Consider the following 16,957-nt stretch of genomic DNA (forward strand, 5'->3'; position numbering starts at 1 on the left):
CCTTTTCAGTCCTGGCCCCAGCCTGGTGGAACGCTCTGTCAATGGAAACCCGGGCCCAGCGGGACATATTATCGTTCCGCTGGGCCTGTAAGACAGAGCTGTTCTGCCAGGCATTTGGTGATTGAAGGGGGCGGTGCCATGTCGGCCTCCCACCTTTGGGGTGGGGGAGGGTTCTCCCCACCACTGCACTTTGTTAATTTGTTTTATTATTTGTATATTGATTTTAGTTCTTGTTTTTAATCGATTTTAACTGTTCACCGCCCAGAGCCCCTGGGGATGGGCAGTATATAAATTGAAAAATAAATAAATATTTATATATTTTGTAAATTTTTGTATTTTTAATTCATACAAAAGTGCAAGCCCTCAATTGTGATATTGTACAATAAATATCTAAAATCTACAACTAATAAATATTCATAAATAATCGTATTAATCAAGCGCCAATCCTTCCAGTCCACTTTGAATAATCAATTCCAATTTCCAGAGTTGTAAACTGTATTTTCTTTGTTCTTGTTCTATTTCAAAGCTGTTAATATCTGTGTGGAGCTTGAAAGCTATGAATATCTGTGTGGAGTATCTTCCGATGACAACATTTCCTAGTGGTTACAGCTGAACCTCTCCAAAATTGGGCGATGAAAGCCTGAATTAGCTTGTTCTTTGTGCTATTTCAAAGCTGTTGATATCTGCTCGAAGTTTCAGAACGGTTCATATCCGTATGGAATATCTTCAAATGACAATATTGCCTAGTGGTTACAGCTGAAGCCATCCAAAATTGTGCTGTAAGAGCCTGACGGGTGTCGTCAGCCTACTTTCCCATTTCGACAATGTCTTTTTCAAAGTCTCAAAACAACATACAAATCACTCCAACACCACCATATTCATTTCCTGGAAAATGAAGGCGCCAACAGACCATTGCCAACGTCCGGCTCTTACAGCCCAATTTTTGGATGGTTTCATCTGTAACCACTAGGCAATATTGTCGTTTGAAAATATTCCATACAGATATGAACAGTTCTGAAACTTCAAACAAATATCAACAGCTTTGAAATAGCACAAAGAACAAGCTAATTCAGGCTTTCATAGCCCAATTTTGGAGAGGTTCAGCTGTAACCACTAGGCAATGTTCTCATCGGAGGATACTCCACACAGATATTCATAGCTTTCAAGCTCCACAGAGATATCAACAGCTTTGAAATAGAGCAAGAACAAAGAAAATACAGTTTACAAGTCTAGAAATTGGAATTGATTATTCAAAGTGGACTGGAAGGATTGGATGCTTGAAGAATATTTATTAGTTGTAGATTTTAGATATTGTACAATATTTATCACAGTTGAGGGCTTGCACTTTTGTATGAATTAAAAATATTAAAAAAATTACAAAACATATTAAATATATAAATATATCCTTCGAGGTTTGTAGTTTGAGAGTGTTCTACACTTGGAGGACCCCTCTTATTTGGCTCTATTTTTCTTATCTTTCAGAAATTTCTCTTCCATTGAGCTTTTAGTTAATAGCAGAGAGAAATCAGTGTTAGTTCTGCTGATTTATTATGTTGATTTGTGGGTATTCTGTTTTGGAGTGATTTGTGGAATTTAATAAAATCTTTATGAGTAAGTTTTTATGTAGTTATCTGATTTTTGTTGTTGTTAGCCACAATGAGCTCTTCAGGTAAAGGCAGGCTATAAATATTTTAAAATAAAAAATCCTTGAGAGCAGATCTTGAGGGCACATATTTTCTGAGCAGAGTTACCACACCTTCAGGCCCCAGGCAAACCTGTTAATTTCCCCTTCAATTTAGCTTTCAACTCTGCTGGGAGAGGACTCATACCTGCATACTGTTCTCTGCTCTATTCTTTATGCTGGAGTATATAAAGAGAATCTATTCCATGTCTGTGGTCCCAGACAGTTGCAGGGGAGAGTTGGTTATCAGAATACATATGATTTTGGATAGGAAAGTGCAACAGAGGAAATGCCTCCGCAACAGAAGAATTACCTTTACCTTAGATGTGAAAGATGGACCCGCTACAGGCAACTGTTGAGCATTTATTTTGCAAGACAACATCTAATGGTTCCCTAGCTGGGGAAAGAAAACACAACAGTTGGTCCACACAGCCCCTACTGCAGAAATCAGGGACCAAGACCCATGAAACAAGGAAACTGACATGAGGAAAAACCCTGGGCAAAACAAGCGTAACTGAAGACACAAGACTTTCAAAGTTAAAGTGTTTCAGATTTAATCAGTTGTCTAGTTAGAAATTATATTACTAGATCAGGTTGAAAACAATACATAAAGCTGCCTATTTGTATCCATCCTACAATGGCATTCCAAAATCAGGACAACAGCAGACAAGTAAGATAATGGAGTAATAAGCAAATTGTGTCCATATCACATACTCCAGTCCGCTCCTAATACAGAGATCTGTATTTAAAGTGGGGGAGAAGCTAAGGAGGTGGAGTTTAACTCCTCAAAAGCCTATTAACAATAGGGAGGATGGGAGTTTCCCCAATTATTGCATCAACAGATACAAAATAATGAAATTAGCACTTTGAGGGGCAAGACGCTTGCTCTGCCATTTGACTTATTTCCCAGCCTGTATCAAGATAAAATGCAATTCATTGACCCTAACTAAAGCCATAAATATACAAATGAGAAAAATGAGGGTGCCATGGGGAAAAGAATGCTTAGAATAAATTCTGGACAGGGTTCAGAATAAATTCAGATCCTCATAAAATGTGCTGACTGATACACTATGTATAAGCCATTGCATATTGTTAATACATTATATATTTAGGTTTAAATTTGTCTTGCTAACATTATGCCACCTCGTCTCATACCCTGGAATGGATAGAACTAATTTCAGAGAAACACTCATATAATTAGCCCAACATGATGGATACAGAAAACTTTAGAAAGACTCTGAGTTGCCATTTACAGTTGTTTAAGGACATTTTTATCTCGTGATATATGCTTTCTAGATTTAATTTTCAATTAGAAGGCATTTTAGGGAAAAAAACATGAGGTGTGAAGAATCCTCTATGTTTGTTGATTTGGTTTTTATAGTCTCAGGGTTGATGCTGAGGTGTACAAGTTAGCAAGCTATATTCAAATTAGACCAACAAAAGGGCTCAAATACACATTATTATGCACAGATGAATATTGTCAAGTGGAGTACAAGTAAAGAATCCTCCCTGACTCAGGTTGCAGGAAATACTAGTATGATAGCAACAGTCTCATTGGGGGAAGGGGAGAATCATACCTGAGGGAATCAAAGGAATACTGACAGATGAAATAATAGATCACTCACAGTTGCTTTTGCCTAACACCAAAGCTCCAAAAATATATGCCTCCCTACTAGTCAGATGGCACAATCAACTTGATAAAGATAGGAAGAATGGAGCATATGGACATTCAAGGAATTCCAAAATGTCCCTCCAGAGGCAAATTGACACATTTAGGGAGGTACCTTTCTGCAGTAAAGGCAAAGAAGTCAGTCTCCTAGCCTCACATACAACTGCCATTTTGACTTTAAGGCATGTGTCTTCAGTTACAGACACTATTATAGAAAAATTCCCAAATACACAGTGTTGTTGAAGACACCATCCCCCTCATAGGGATATTGACCAGTTTTAACTCGACATTAACAAAGAGCATAGTTTAACACTGGTATCAAAGTCTGCATCTCTTCTCCTGTTCTAGGATGTCTCAGGATGCACCCAATAGTGCAGCTAATACAAAGGAAGAGGACTGCCCAGAAGAAATCTTAAGACTTTGTATGTCTCTTGATTGAAGAACATTTTGGTCAAAATCTGGATCAATGAATTACTATAAAGATTTGCAATGTATGGCAGAGTAGAAGCGATAAGCATATTCTATCCAAAGGTTTGGTCTATTGTGAGACAAAACGTCTGCTATATAGCATATTTGTGCAGCAAGAGAAAAAATGAATAGAGGGCAGAGACTAGAGGCCTAGAGCAACCAGTGATCACAAAGGTACGTTTTCTTCCCAGATCAGATGTGATGGGTGCATTCAGGGTGATACAGCTGCAGCCAAAAGTGTACACTAATGACCAGATAAAATCATTTTACACTTTTTTGGAATACATTTGAAAGTTGCCTCCATGGCTGTACAGTAGGAAGGCTGTCCCATCAAAATCATGATCTTCTCCCACTCTCCCCCTAAAAGCACAGGAATAAGTACACAAATGCCCTCATGCTACTTGTACCTGCATATATTGTGGCAAAGGGAGCACAGCACTTCCAAATGGAAATACCAGTAACACAAGTGATTTTATGAATACTCTAGTTGTACTCAGACATCCCACAAGTCAGCACCACTTTAAGGGATATAAAACTGATCATTTCCCAAAGCATCCTTGCTATACTTTTGGGTCTGACTTCTTGCCCTCCCAGAGGAATAGAGGCTGGGAATCCCTGCAGTCCTTATTGCCTTAACGAGGGGAACTTCCCAGGATTCTCTTGCCTGAGGAATGCACGGTGCTAAATGGCTCCAAACAGTTTCCTATTACATAGGCACATACTATTACAATTAAACGCATGAGTAAATAAGTCTCTGAATACAAAATAGGGACAAAAGCTTAATCAAAGGTTCAAGAAGTTGGGATTAAAGGGGGCTCATGAGTTTCATTCTCCTCTCTTCAGCCCACTTGGCTCTGCCTCAGAGATAATGTTGAAAAACACATATCTGAAGCTGCTCATGACAAAAACAGGGTTATAAATATAAAAAGGGAATTCACTGTCAAGCACCAGTAACGTTGCCAGCTTTGTGCAGGCATGATGAACTGGGAAATGCTCCCAGACATTTTATCCAGGAGAAAAGTGGGGGTTCATTCAAAGCACTGCAGCTGCCTGGGTTGCTTCTTGGGATGGCATTGAGAAGATCTGACTCTTGACAGTTCACACTATATGAAGAAACTTGCTGCCAAAGACCTTCTGGCCCAACTGGTTTAGAAAGTCAGAGAAGTGCTCCCCAACTCCAGGCTTAGAGTCTGCCACATTTAGGGCAGCAAAGCAGAGTATTTCATGATTCAGTGGCCACTTTTCAGCTGCTGTAGACTAAACTTGTTTCATTTTTTAAAAAATAACTGGATGTGAAGACAGTCTGTTTGGCCTCTGCTGTGCTGGAGTGCTACGATCCACCTAGGATGTGGGCACTGCAATCTTGTTGCCAGCTGTTACTCCATAATGGCCCGGTACAGTGCAGGCTCAATATAATCCTCACGGTAGCGTGAGTTGATCACCCTCTGTCTTTTTCTCTCCTGCTTGACCTCCTTCTCTGTGAAGATCTCTGTGAAACGCATGTCAGAGGCAACAGACTGAAACAAAGATTGAGATGAGAATCACTTACAGGAGTTTTATCTATACACATGATTGGAGGAGGTCCAATTATTCCCACCTTCTTCTTCATTAAGGCACAGTGACAGACTAGTGTCCGAGTTAGTTAAAAACGCGCAATGATTCCATGATTTTCAAAGAACTTCTACAATCAATTCAGTTTGCTTAGCTATTAATATTAGAGCTAGTTAGGAAACATTCAAAATCCCTTTCATGGTATATGTCCACATCTTAAGTACTATGGAGAGTACTTGCCATTGATCTTAAAAAAAGAAGTATCACACAGATGTGTACATATAGCCATAGAGTGGATATAAAAGCAAGGAGCCTATATAAGGAAAAAGTATTAAGGTCCTTTACTTCCCAAGGGGAACTGTCACAATCTGTTCAGAAAAAAATACTTGACCTCCCCTTCTGCACAGATTTCTGAACTAAAGTGTTGAAATTGACACATTATTAATCCAGTTTGGTCAGCAAGCCTCAAGGTCTACAAGCATGGGATTGACTTATGTGCTCATACTCTCTAGGGAGGCCTGAATGTGTTTGACAATTTTCTGTGAACTGATATCTCAGCTTTTCTTTCTAAGTAGCATTCACAGGGCTTCTGACCACATATGATCATGGCTGGCAAAATGTCAAATGGAAAGGAAGGACTTCAAGCATTCTGTGCCAGTGCTCGACAGAGCGCCAAGCACCTCACCATGGCTAGCAGCACGGTAAAGTACCAAAAAAGAAAATACACAAATTTGTTTACTTTGAGCAATAATACAGGTCTCAAAATTCAGATTTTCCTGATGGGGAGTTTTGATTTCTTTTGGCACTGAGTACATGAAGTCTTGCATATAGTTTTCTCCAACAAGGCCAGCATGTGTAAGCCAAACAAAACGCTTTAAAAAGTCTCCTGCAAATTTATACGGGCTAGTTTTGAAATGTTCTGCAAGAAAATTTTAAAGATGCTTTAAATTCCTCAGCTGTACTAAATTTCTCAGGGCATTGACTATCTATTTGTAGGGACAAGGGTAGAATTGCACCTGGAAGGGAAAGAATCTCACTTACATAGTGGTGGCCAAATGGGAACTGAGTTTAGCAACGTATCTGAAACTTAAGAATACCTGCACTTCAGGCATCCTGAAAGGAAACCAAGGCATGGAAAGAGAGGTCCAGTAATTAGCAATCAATTTTTTTCTTGGCCTCTCGGTGAGAAAGACTACAGCCGCCAGCTTCCCTTGACTTACCAGCCTTGATTTGACCCTCTTGGGAAGCTCTTCATCAAGTGTATACACATCATCCCTCTTTGCCATCAATTGGGATCCATCTTCAAACTCAACCTAAACCCAGAAATGTCAGGGCAGCATTCAAGTGAGCACAGCTAGCAGTCACATGTCCTATGCTTCCCAAAGTTCAGAAAAATGCCTGGTTTCCTATTCCACCCCATAAATCTCATGGAATCATGCACAGGATACTTTCCCCAAATATAATTCTATTAGCCAAGCATGGAATTTTCAAACACTTTACTCTTTCCTCCTCCTGCTGCTAGCCAAATAAGGTATTTATGTATGTGATCAGAATCACTAAACAGCTGATCACTTTGAAACTCTGAGTTGCTGCACAAGCTTCAGAACATCAACTCAATCCATATATTCCTACAGGAATTAATTTCAGATTTTTACTCAGCAGTAATTGACTAGACAACAGCAAATACTTCAACTGATTCACAGAATTTTCCAAAGTGAGCAGAGCAGAAGCCTCCAAATTACTGGGTCATAAACAACTTGTAAAAAGATAGGAAAAGTCCAATCTATCCACCTTACCTGGTACATCTGGATGACATGTGAGGCCACAAATGTGGCTCCATAGACCTGACCATCTGTCCATCTCACTTGAACAGTGTCCCCTTCAGATGGGGGACCCAGTTGGAGACAATCTCGACTCTAGCCATGTGGAAGCAAGTTTTAGAAAGCTAGGTGTTATCTACTGACACGTGAGCACAATAAACAATTTTCTTAAAGTAACCCAAACCATTCTAGTTTTGCTGGGATGTAGAGCATGAGGAGAAGAAAAGGCAAATGTTAAATCCTGAGATAAGTGGGATTCCTGCTCTCTCCTAAGCTGGCAGTAGTAATGAATCCATTTGAATTCACATTTCAGGCAGAATATTCCTGTCTTGAGTAGTCTGCAAACCTAAATAGGCTTGAAATGCATGCCTGCTCTTAGGAACAGAGCCAGTTCTGGCTAGTTTGCCACAGCGGGCACCTGTCTATGATCTTTAACTTTACAAATGAACATCAGGCAGTAAATACAAAATAACCCTGTACTCCCAATAAGATCTGCACTGTTACCACAACACTTTCAAACTAATATATTTGGACTGCTCAAAGAAAGGTGCTCAGAATCTATACCCACAATGATACTCCAGGCTCCATTCAGATACTTTAGAAATGCCCCAATTCTAGTTGAGGATTGTCCATCACATTGCCCCATTACAGTGACACTTAGTACTTGTATATTAGAAAGTGTTCCCTTGAATTGCACACCCTCTAGTGGAACAGAACTTTTACTACATATCATACCACAATGTCTTCTGGGTACAGGTTATCACTGAAGGAACCATCATCAAAGTTGACCTCATAAAAAGTTTCCTTGGTCAGATTGACCACTTCGCACTGATAGAAACGTCCATTTTTGTGCTTGCTGATCACTGCCTGCCCCACAGCCAGATCCTGCAGTGCAGCCTTGGCTCGCTGAAGAGACAGAAGACAACAGTTGATACCTATATATCAAAACCAATCTGGAGGTTTTAGGGTCCCATAATGTCCTTGACCTTGCGAAAGTTCTTGCATTTCATGGATAGCTGGAATGACCTGACCAAAGCAGAATTTATTTCCCCCCTAGACTGAAATACTCTCATAGCCTTTCCTCTAGAACTCAGCAATGTGTTCTCAACATCCTATGTTTTGCAGGTATTTACAAAATGTCTTTCAAATCCTGGCTTCATTTAACACTGCCTAGGATTCAGCTGAGCTGATTAGGAGGTTATGAAGTCTGCATGCAAAAAAAAAAAAATCTAGCTGAGTGGAAACCAAATCCAGCAGTCTCCATTACACTCACCTCTGCCTGAGATGGGATCTTATGTCTGAAACAGGTGATGAAGACCACAAAAGGCCAGTCATCTGGCTGCATCATAACTCCAGCTGCCTGGGCACAGCTGACGTGGAAGGATGTAGGGCATCGGCCATGAGAGCATTGCACACAGCAGCCAGCAATTCTCTTCCGCCGTTTTTTGCAGAAAACACATTTCTGTGAATGGACAAATTCAGCATTAAAATCTTTTAAGACAGTTTCAGGTCAATATATATCAGAGAATTCAGGTAACAGGATACCAATAGCCTTCAACCACACAGGACATATTGAATTTTACCAAAGTCAAATTTTGTTTGTGTACCTTTGGGGGGGGGATGAGGAAGTAATAGTTCAATATATAGCCTTGTTTCTTTCAAATTCCAGATTTTGTATATCTGTGCAAATCCCATTTGTATGCTACGTATATGCATGTCACACCTATCATGTTATGAAAGTATTATGATTTATCAACTCTTGCTAAGAACTGATGAATCTCTTGTGTCTCTAGAGCCTAATCTGCAAATAAGTCCTACTTTGGATAGGGCAGGCTGTTCTGAACTAGCAAAAAAAAGGAAGAGTGTTAATACATGTGTGACATCAACTGTAAAGTGACTCAAATATTTACTTTTGCAGATGGTTTGTTGTAATATCTGCTCTCAAATGTACATCAAACTTCTGTCCATCTCACCACATTAACGAGGGCAGCTGACTAGAAATAAAATGTGCAACAGATCTCTTACTCTCACACAAATATATCTTAAAGCAACATAAAGGCAGATAGATGGAATGCAATGAAAACTACCAAAGTTGTTTCATCCAGCAACTCCTTTCCCATCTCAAACAATGGGGAAATGGCCAAAAGCAGGACAACTGCAGACCTAACACAACAGTATTCTATTTATATGCAGCCTTTCCACCCAAACAGGGTGCCCAAGGCAACAAACATCAAAGTATTAAAACAGCATTTAAAATAATATATACAATAATAAAATTAAAACAGACACACAACAACAAAACAAAGGAGACGTGATGTCACAAAACTTTTACAACGAAAAGCAAGGTTCTGCAACTAGGCAAAAATAAGTCTTAAGTCCCTCATACCAATATGGTGTTAGATTTTATCAACATTTCCATGGACTCAAGATGGAGAAAGAACCAATTCCACTCCTTAATACAGCCCCTCTTTAGTGTGTCTTTTCATCCACATAGTTCCATGATCAAAACCAGCTTTCCTGAGGTCAAAAAAGGGTTTCCTCCCTCTTGCACCAGCAGAAAAAAAAATGGAACATCCAACCCATAGTTTGGCTAAGCTACTGGAATAGGGTTAGGAAACTCCTTCCTTGTTCATTATTCTAGCGACAACATCAAAAAACGACATTTGGATTCATTAGACATGCCCTTGGCAGAGGCATAGTAAGTGGCTGCCTCACTGACTCACCCCAGATTCACTGTAAAATAAACAGGCAACGAACATCTCACCGCCCCTTGTTCCATTATTTTCTTCTTTTCACAGAAACAAGTCAACAGAAATTACTATCTTAAGGCAAAGGAACATTTTTACCATGCTCCAAGCTTTTTTTTTTGTCTCTGAACTCTTTTAACTCCCATATTTTAAAATCCTCAGCATTTTTGTATCTGCAAATGAGATGAGAGGGCTGCATCCATCATGCATCTTATTTGCATGTAGTTTTATGTTAGTAATTCCTGAATGATTTTTCATTCCAGGATAAATGCTCTGCAGCACCATCTTGAGTTTTCTTCTTCCAGTGGCTCTCCCTCTTCCTTAACAGCAGCAAGGGACTATCCAGACTCTTTCTCTTTTTTTCTTATGGGTACACGAACAGTTGGTATATTTGTGTTAACATAGAGGAGGAGTGTGTAAATGCTACTAGTTAATAATTATTTGTTGAGCGGGGGAGGTGGGTGGGTTAAAGGGGGAGAGTTAAATATAACAAAGTTTATCTGAATTATATTTGTTAGTAAATATAATCTCTTCAGTGGGAGTGGGTGGGAAAAAGGGGAATGAAGGGGTTTAACAATACTATGAAACTTCTTAAGCTATTCTAGTTAGGTTCATTAAATATAATTATATTAATATTGTCAAAAATGATTATATTATTGATATACATGATCTCTTGTTAATATAGATTCGAATACATTCCTAGCATTTGTATATAGCTGGTTGAGATACTTGTATATTCATCTTTGATTTGTTGTGTATTAGAAATAATAGTTACTTGATTATAAGTTGTAACCCTTCAGAAACATTAATAAAAAGATTTTTTTTAAAAAAAAAAAAACAGCAGCGAAGGACCAGGAAAATGCTATTAATCTGGAACCCTGTTAAGCACAGTCATATTTTTCATAGAACTCAAAGATTTCAACATTTATATCCTGCCTCTCCATATACTCATGGAAGCTTATAAAGTAGCTCAGGGCTTGCATATCAAAGTGGCTCAATGTTCCTATCTTTTCTTGGAGTGTATCATGACACAGATATGGTGAGGTAGTATCATGGTCCAGTTTTTTGAGATATTTTATTTTTCCATATTTCTTTGAATCATCAACCTGCGATCTGTTAGGATTGTTCCCTGAACATTTCAAATCTGACACAGATCCAGAAGATCCTTTCTGCTCCTGCCTCTCCTTTCCTTCCAAATCTGTAACTATACCTACTTGGGCAAGATGTATTCTTCTTGCAGATGAACACTGATGGCTAAAACTTGGGGCAAGTGATTTGAATTAGATGTTTCTAATGGATTATGCTTCTGACAAGCAAACTTGGAGCAGGTAGGTCTGTTTGTAGTTAGGCCCCTCGTCAAAGTTTTAAACCTTGTAACTGCAAAGTAGGGGATAGTACGGGTCCACCTTATCATGCTATTCTAATGACTGGTGGAGGAAAGTGTAATCAAGTCACAGATGACTTATTGCAATCTTTAGGGTTTTTAAAGACAGAGACATTCAGAGGTGGTTTGCTATTCCCTGCCTCTGCATAACAATTCTGCTCTTCCTTGGTGGTCTCCTATCCAAGTACTAACCAGGGCCACCCCTGCTTAGCTTCCAAGATCTGAGAAGATCAGGCTAGCCTGGACCATCCAGGTCAGAGTATTTTAAGAATTACTAAAGATTAATCAGAAGAGCTTCAAACATCTAAAAACACAAAGTATTATGATTTAATTCTGTCCTCCATTATCTATTAGCATACGACATCTGATCTATGTAGCTTTGATCTATTTGCTTTCTCAGAGTAAATGATGCAAAAAATTAATAAAAGCTGGTGTTGTGTGCATTCTTCCAGGTCAGAGACACAGAAATAGTTGCTTCCTTACCAGCCGGAAGCGCTGCAGAGGTATTTTGCTGACATCTACTGGACTGCGATCTGCAATGTTCACAAACTTGGCCTCCAGAACTGCCACGGCACACATAACATGGACCCACCTGAAAAAATTAGACGACTAGATATCAGCACCCACTAATGAAAAAATGGGCTGCAGAAAAACAAAGCTAATTTGGTACTCTTGAAGTATCTCAGTCAGCAGCCATTGCGAGTATAAAACACAAAGAACCATGTGTCTATATAAACTGCCTCCCAAGTAGTCCAGCACTACAAAAGAGCACATAGATCAAGAAGCCATTGCATCAGGAAGATATGGCTCCAAGTAGACAGCAGCTATTGGATACGCCTTAGATTTTGCATCTACAATGAACTTGCTGGTTGCATCCCATTACAAAACTGCTGGTTGAAATAGCAATTTAGAAGAAAAAAACCTTCCTCATTTGACTATCCCTGGAGACTCACTTGTTATCATTGGCTTTTTGAAGTGCACCTCCTCGAAGTGAGCACAGACAACAATCCTGCCAAAAGAAGAAAGCCCCATTATCAGAGTCACATTTAGCACACTTTTCTCAGAATCCCACCTTCCCAATTGTGTCAGAACCTTCCTCTGTTCCCCTGAACAGACAACTGTTCTGTGCTGTAGGCTGTTAAAAGCTAATCACCACCTAGTGTGTTAAGCTGCTTTTGTCTGCATGGAAAAGAAGAGAGAGTTCCACCTTAGTAGACTACAGAAGAGAAGTCTAGCCAGTCTTATAGTAACTTGCAGGGATAGAGGTCTTAATGACTAGCTCATGCTGAGTAGAATGTATTTAAAAGAGCTCTAATTATGGAAAAACTAAAGAAACCTTCCTCTACAATAGAAATTGGAGATGGAGGTGATGCAGGCACTCTTTTTGGTTCAGGAGGATAATAAGTTCATAGCATACTATTCAATAAGCTACTAGTTCACTAAAACTGCACAGGAGTGCCTCTTGTAGATCAATTTCTTATACAGACCTGATACAAGTCAGCAATGTCAAACAAGTGAAGGCAGACAACACCCCCCCCCCCATCATATTTCCTTAACAGCACACTATGTAAGACATTACTTTCTAAATCAGCAGATACCAACCTTAAAACTGCAAGTCAGACAGCGGCACTGAATGAAAGCCATACACATCCATTTGAACAAAGAAAACCAGAAAAGCAATCCCCAACTTAGTACCTACCAACGTGCTTCTTGAAGCCCACTTCCTGACCCATTACCTTATCCCTTTTCAAGATTCCTTCTTTTCTTTGTCCTCCTCTGCCCTGTTCACACTCTTTCTACTCTTGTCATCTTTCACATTTCTATACTGTTACTCAAATACTTTCTTGTTTAGAAAAAATGAAGCATTCCACCCCCTGTGCTTCATTTAATTGAAATTATATTTAAAAATATGGATTGGGGAGGGTGAGGCCCCCACTTAGGAAGCATTTTCTGGAGCAACCCGCTACAGCCTGAAGGAGAGCTACCATCTATAATGTTCAGACTCAGACAAAGTTTACTGAGTCATCTCTTGTGTGATGTTCTACATCCATGGCTAGCTTTCAGAAGGATTATCACAAATATACCTATGAAAACATTTCATATGCAAAAATGACTTAACTACCTTGTGCCCTTGAAGACAACTTCAGAAACCAATTTCTTGACAGAAACTAGTTTACAGGGTTCTTTGAACTTCTGTCCACATTCCAATGAAAGATTTTCACGTGTACACCTCCATCCCCAGTCAACACTCCAAAAGCCTTCACATGGATGTGAACAATACAACCAAGCAGGCTCTGGCTGTATTACAAGGGATGGAAGAGAGGCTACTGAGACTGGCGCTCTTGAGAACTTTGGAGGCAGAGTAAGGGGAAGATATGATATCAGAGTATTTACCATTGAGTTTCCAGTCAGCTAATGTCATGCCCAGGTTTTCACCCAGATGTAACGTTGACACATCACATGACATCTGCACACACATGCATCGCAAGCCAGAAAGCAAGGGCAGGTGTGATGATCCAGTGGCGGGAGAATGCCCACCTGAACCAGGCAAATGGCATCTCTGATGGGGGGGGGGGGAGGAAATAGCATAAGGAAGTTTCAGTTAATGTTATGGCATGGAAGGCATTCTTACCTCCTCTAAAGCATTAGCTTTACATCGGGAACATTTCCAGTCCTCAGATGCCTTCTCAGGTGCTACTCCATAACAACCTAAAAATGAACAGAACTTCAGCAGGCTAAGCAACAGTTTTTAAATCTAGTAACAACAAATGTCAGTCTTTAAAATTCTGCTCCCCTCAAAAGACTGTCATTTAGATCAGAAAAAGAGCGCGCGTGCGAGAGAGAGAGAGAGCTACAGTGTAACACTTGCTACTCCATTCCCCCCACTCAAATCATACTATTACTTATCACATACAACTTTAGCACCAAAATGAAACACTAATTTACAGTGCTTCAGCTTTACTCCACACATAAGTTAATGCTCAATCTGATAAATTTACTACCAGATTTAGATAATCCAGAGAGAAAATAAAAAGCTGCACCTATCACAGAGAGATATAAAAACAAAGTTAGGCCAATTGTGCATGAAAGGAAAAAAATAATTAATCAAGTTTAAAAATTCCTGAAGTCCATATGTGTTTTGCCAACCAGGCCTGTTTGGCAAAACATGTAGGAGTAGTAATTTTTAATTTTCTTGCATAATTGGCCCCGCCTTGTTTTTATCTCCCTTAAATAATCCAGAACATTAATAGCACAAGTAACTATTACAGTACCCATTCAAACCTCTCACTCGGCATCTTCAGTTGTTCTAAGTATCACGAACACCCTATACACTGCATAGGAAACTTAACTGTGGCCATCCTAACAGTTGTTGATATTCCTATTATTCATCATCTATCTTGCTCTTTTCTAAATACGTATATTGCTGGCCATTAAGTTTTCCAGTGACTGTTCATCTATGTATTGAGTAAAAAGTACGTTTTTGCATTTGTTCTAAATTTGGTGCGTCTTAATTGCTCTATTTTGTGTAAGCCGATTAAAGATTTTCTATTAATTTTCCAGTTAGCTTTCAACTGTACAACTGGAATTGTTTAATAGTTCTGACAGCAGTTTCCAGAATGCAACTCTCTAACCTCTCCCCATGTTCTTCCCCTCCTTGCAGAACAAGCCACAATGACAGCAGCAACACCCTGTCTTCCCTCTATTAACATGAGCTAATAGAGGGCAGAAGGTAGTATCAAATCATCCAGGTTTAGGACATGCAGCACTCACTAGCATGCACGCGGACCCGACAACGCTTGCAGGTTATCAGAAGGCTGGTGCCATCTTCCTCTAAATAAGGTGTGGAAAGACTGACATCTGTGCTGCAGCCAGTGGTAGTAAAGCACATCTCAGGAATCAGGGGTTTTGTTCTCATCTTTCCATCAGCAGCATCTAGAGCTGCCTGAGAGCTCTGGCCTCCACAATCTGCCTGCCAGGGAGAAAAGATAAGGTTTACAGAAGACCAGACAATCTACAATTAGTGTAGCTGTCATGAAAGAACATGTGCTCATCCATGTTGCCTAACAATATAGAATCCTCTTGGTCCCTGCCATCATCAAAGCACAAAAGTTGCAATACAAGGAACACAGTTAATGACAAAATGATTGACAAATCAAAAGCAAGCCACACTGAGTTCTGTCTCCAATGCAGAAGGTGACAATGGGTATTATCACCAAACTATTAAAACACGAGAGACAGAGCAAGCCAACTTGTTCTCATGGCAAGGTAGAGAATGTTAGTTTGTTGTTTTAAACAAATTGTTGTGTCATGGTAGAACAGGATAATTCAGGCTGTACTTTCATCCACCATTCTGCAACTCCCGAGTCTCTCGACTCTACTTTGTTTTACTGCCTTGCCCTTCAAGGACTACATCATCGCCCACATCAGTCTGGTGGTTGGGTTTCTAGTTGAAGCAGCAGACAGTTCAAAACTTAGGCTGAACATAGTAGCGTGAGACCTGCTGAGTAAAGCGCTCTCACAGCTAAAAAGTGGTTTTACAAGCAATTTATGTATTGTGTACATTTTTATCTCATCATTCCTCTAAGCAGCTCAGGGCAGTGTACATGGTCCTCCCTCCCTCCCTGCATTTTCCATCACAACAATCCTCTGAGGAAGATTAGCCCAAGAGTGTGTTTCATGGTTACACGGGTATTTGAACCCAAGTCTCTCTACAAAATAGTGAGAAGGGAGTAATTAACAATAAAGAACAAAATTAGCCACAGAACCAATGCAATGTTATACACAAAAGCAACTAGGGTTTTAACAGCAGAACCAATATGATATTAATAATAATACATGCAAATTTAGTATCAGATGTATCTCAAACCCAGTGTAGAGAAAATTTACAAGTGGTAATAAGAATACATTAAAATGGTATTAAAAAGGAACCTCATGATGTTGGTACACACGTGCCTTTTCCCAATTATGCCTCAACTCTACCAAAAGTCACAGGATCATAGCATCCAAGCACTGCTTGTTTGCTTTAAAAATATACCACATACTATAAATGTTGTTCTAACTGCTGTATATGTAGCACATGCTTCTTGCACAAGTAAGACAGAAATACAAGTGTGCATGAGAGCAAATATGCATGTGTAAGCATTTACTCGTATTTTTATGAGCTATGTGCATGCCATATGAGAAAGTAACTGAATGAATAATCATGTGCACACATTCATACAAATATTTAACATTAATTGTCGAAGGCTTTCATGGCCGGAGAACGATGGTTGTTGGGGGTTTTCCGGGCTGTATTGCCGTGGTCTTGGCATTGTAGTTCCTGACGTTTCGCCAGCAGCTGTGGCTGGCATCTTCAGAGGTGTAGCACCAAAAGACTACCAAAAGACACCAAAAGTCTTTTGGTGCTACACCTCTGAAGATGCCAGCCACAGCTGCTGGCGAAACGTCAGGAACTACAATGCCAAGACCACGGCAATACAGCCCGGAAAACCCCCAACAACCATTTAACATTAAGTTGTTCAACGGTTAAACTCTGTAACGTGCAGCCAGTTTACAAAATCCATTATAGCACCTCAGAGCCTAAGACAAAAATTGTTCTTACAAGGAAGAAATGTTGCCCGTTAGGACTATTTAGCT

The 16,957-nt window shown here is 39.7% G+C and overlaps 1 protein-coding gene across 3 annotated transcripts in view; it reads right to left on the reverse strand.

The window, feature by feature from the left end:
* Window positions 1–2,218: 2,218 nt before the first annotated feature.
* Window positions 2,219–16,957, reverse strand: part of KDM4A (lysine demethylase 4A) — a 29,421-nt gene continuing 14,682 nt past the window's right edge. For all 3 annotated transcript variants that reach the window (XM_054979706.1, XM_054979707.1, XM_054979708.1), the window contains exons 14-22: window positions 15,092–15,290; window positions 13,953–14,029; window positions 12,274–12,329; window positions 11,804–11,912; window positions 8,463–8,651; window positions 7,925–8,095; window positions 7,166–7,285; window positions 6,590–6,682; window positions 2,219–5,335 (exon numbers count right to left, since the gene is read on the reverse strand). In XM_054979706.1, coding sequence (XP_054835681.1) covers window positions 5,195–5,335; window positions 6,590–6,682; window positions 7,166–7,285; window positions 7,925–8,095; window positions 8,463–8,651; window positions 11,804–11,912; window positions 12,274–12,329; window positions 13,953–14,029; window positions 15,092–15,290 — 1,155 coding nt within the window. In that variant the 3' untranslated portion in view covers window positions 2,219–5,194. The remainder of the gene's footprint in view (window positions 5,336–6,589; window positions 6,683–7,165; window positions 7,286–7,924; window positions 8,096–8,462; window positions 8,652–11,803; window positions 11,913–12,273; window positions 12,330–13,952; window positions 14,030–15,091; window positions 15,291–16,957) is intronic.

The sequence above is a fragment of the Eublepharis macularius genome, chromosome 5, assembly GCF_028583425.1.
Source record: "Eublepharis macularius isolate TG4126 chromosome 5, MPM_Emac_v1.0, whole genome shotgun sequence".
NCBI lineage: Eukaryota > Metazoa > Chordata > Lepidosauria > Squamata > Eublepharidae > Eublepharis > Eublepharis macularius.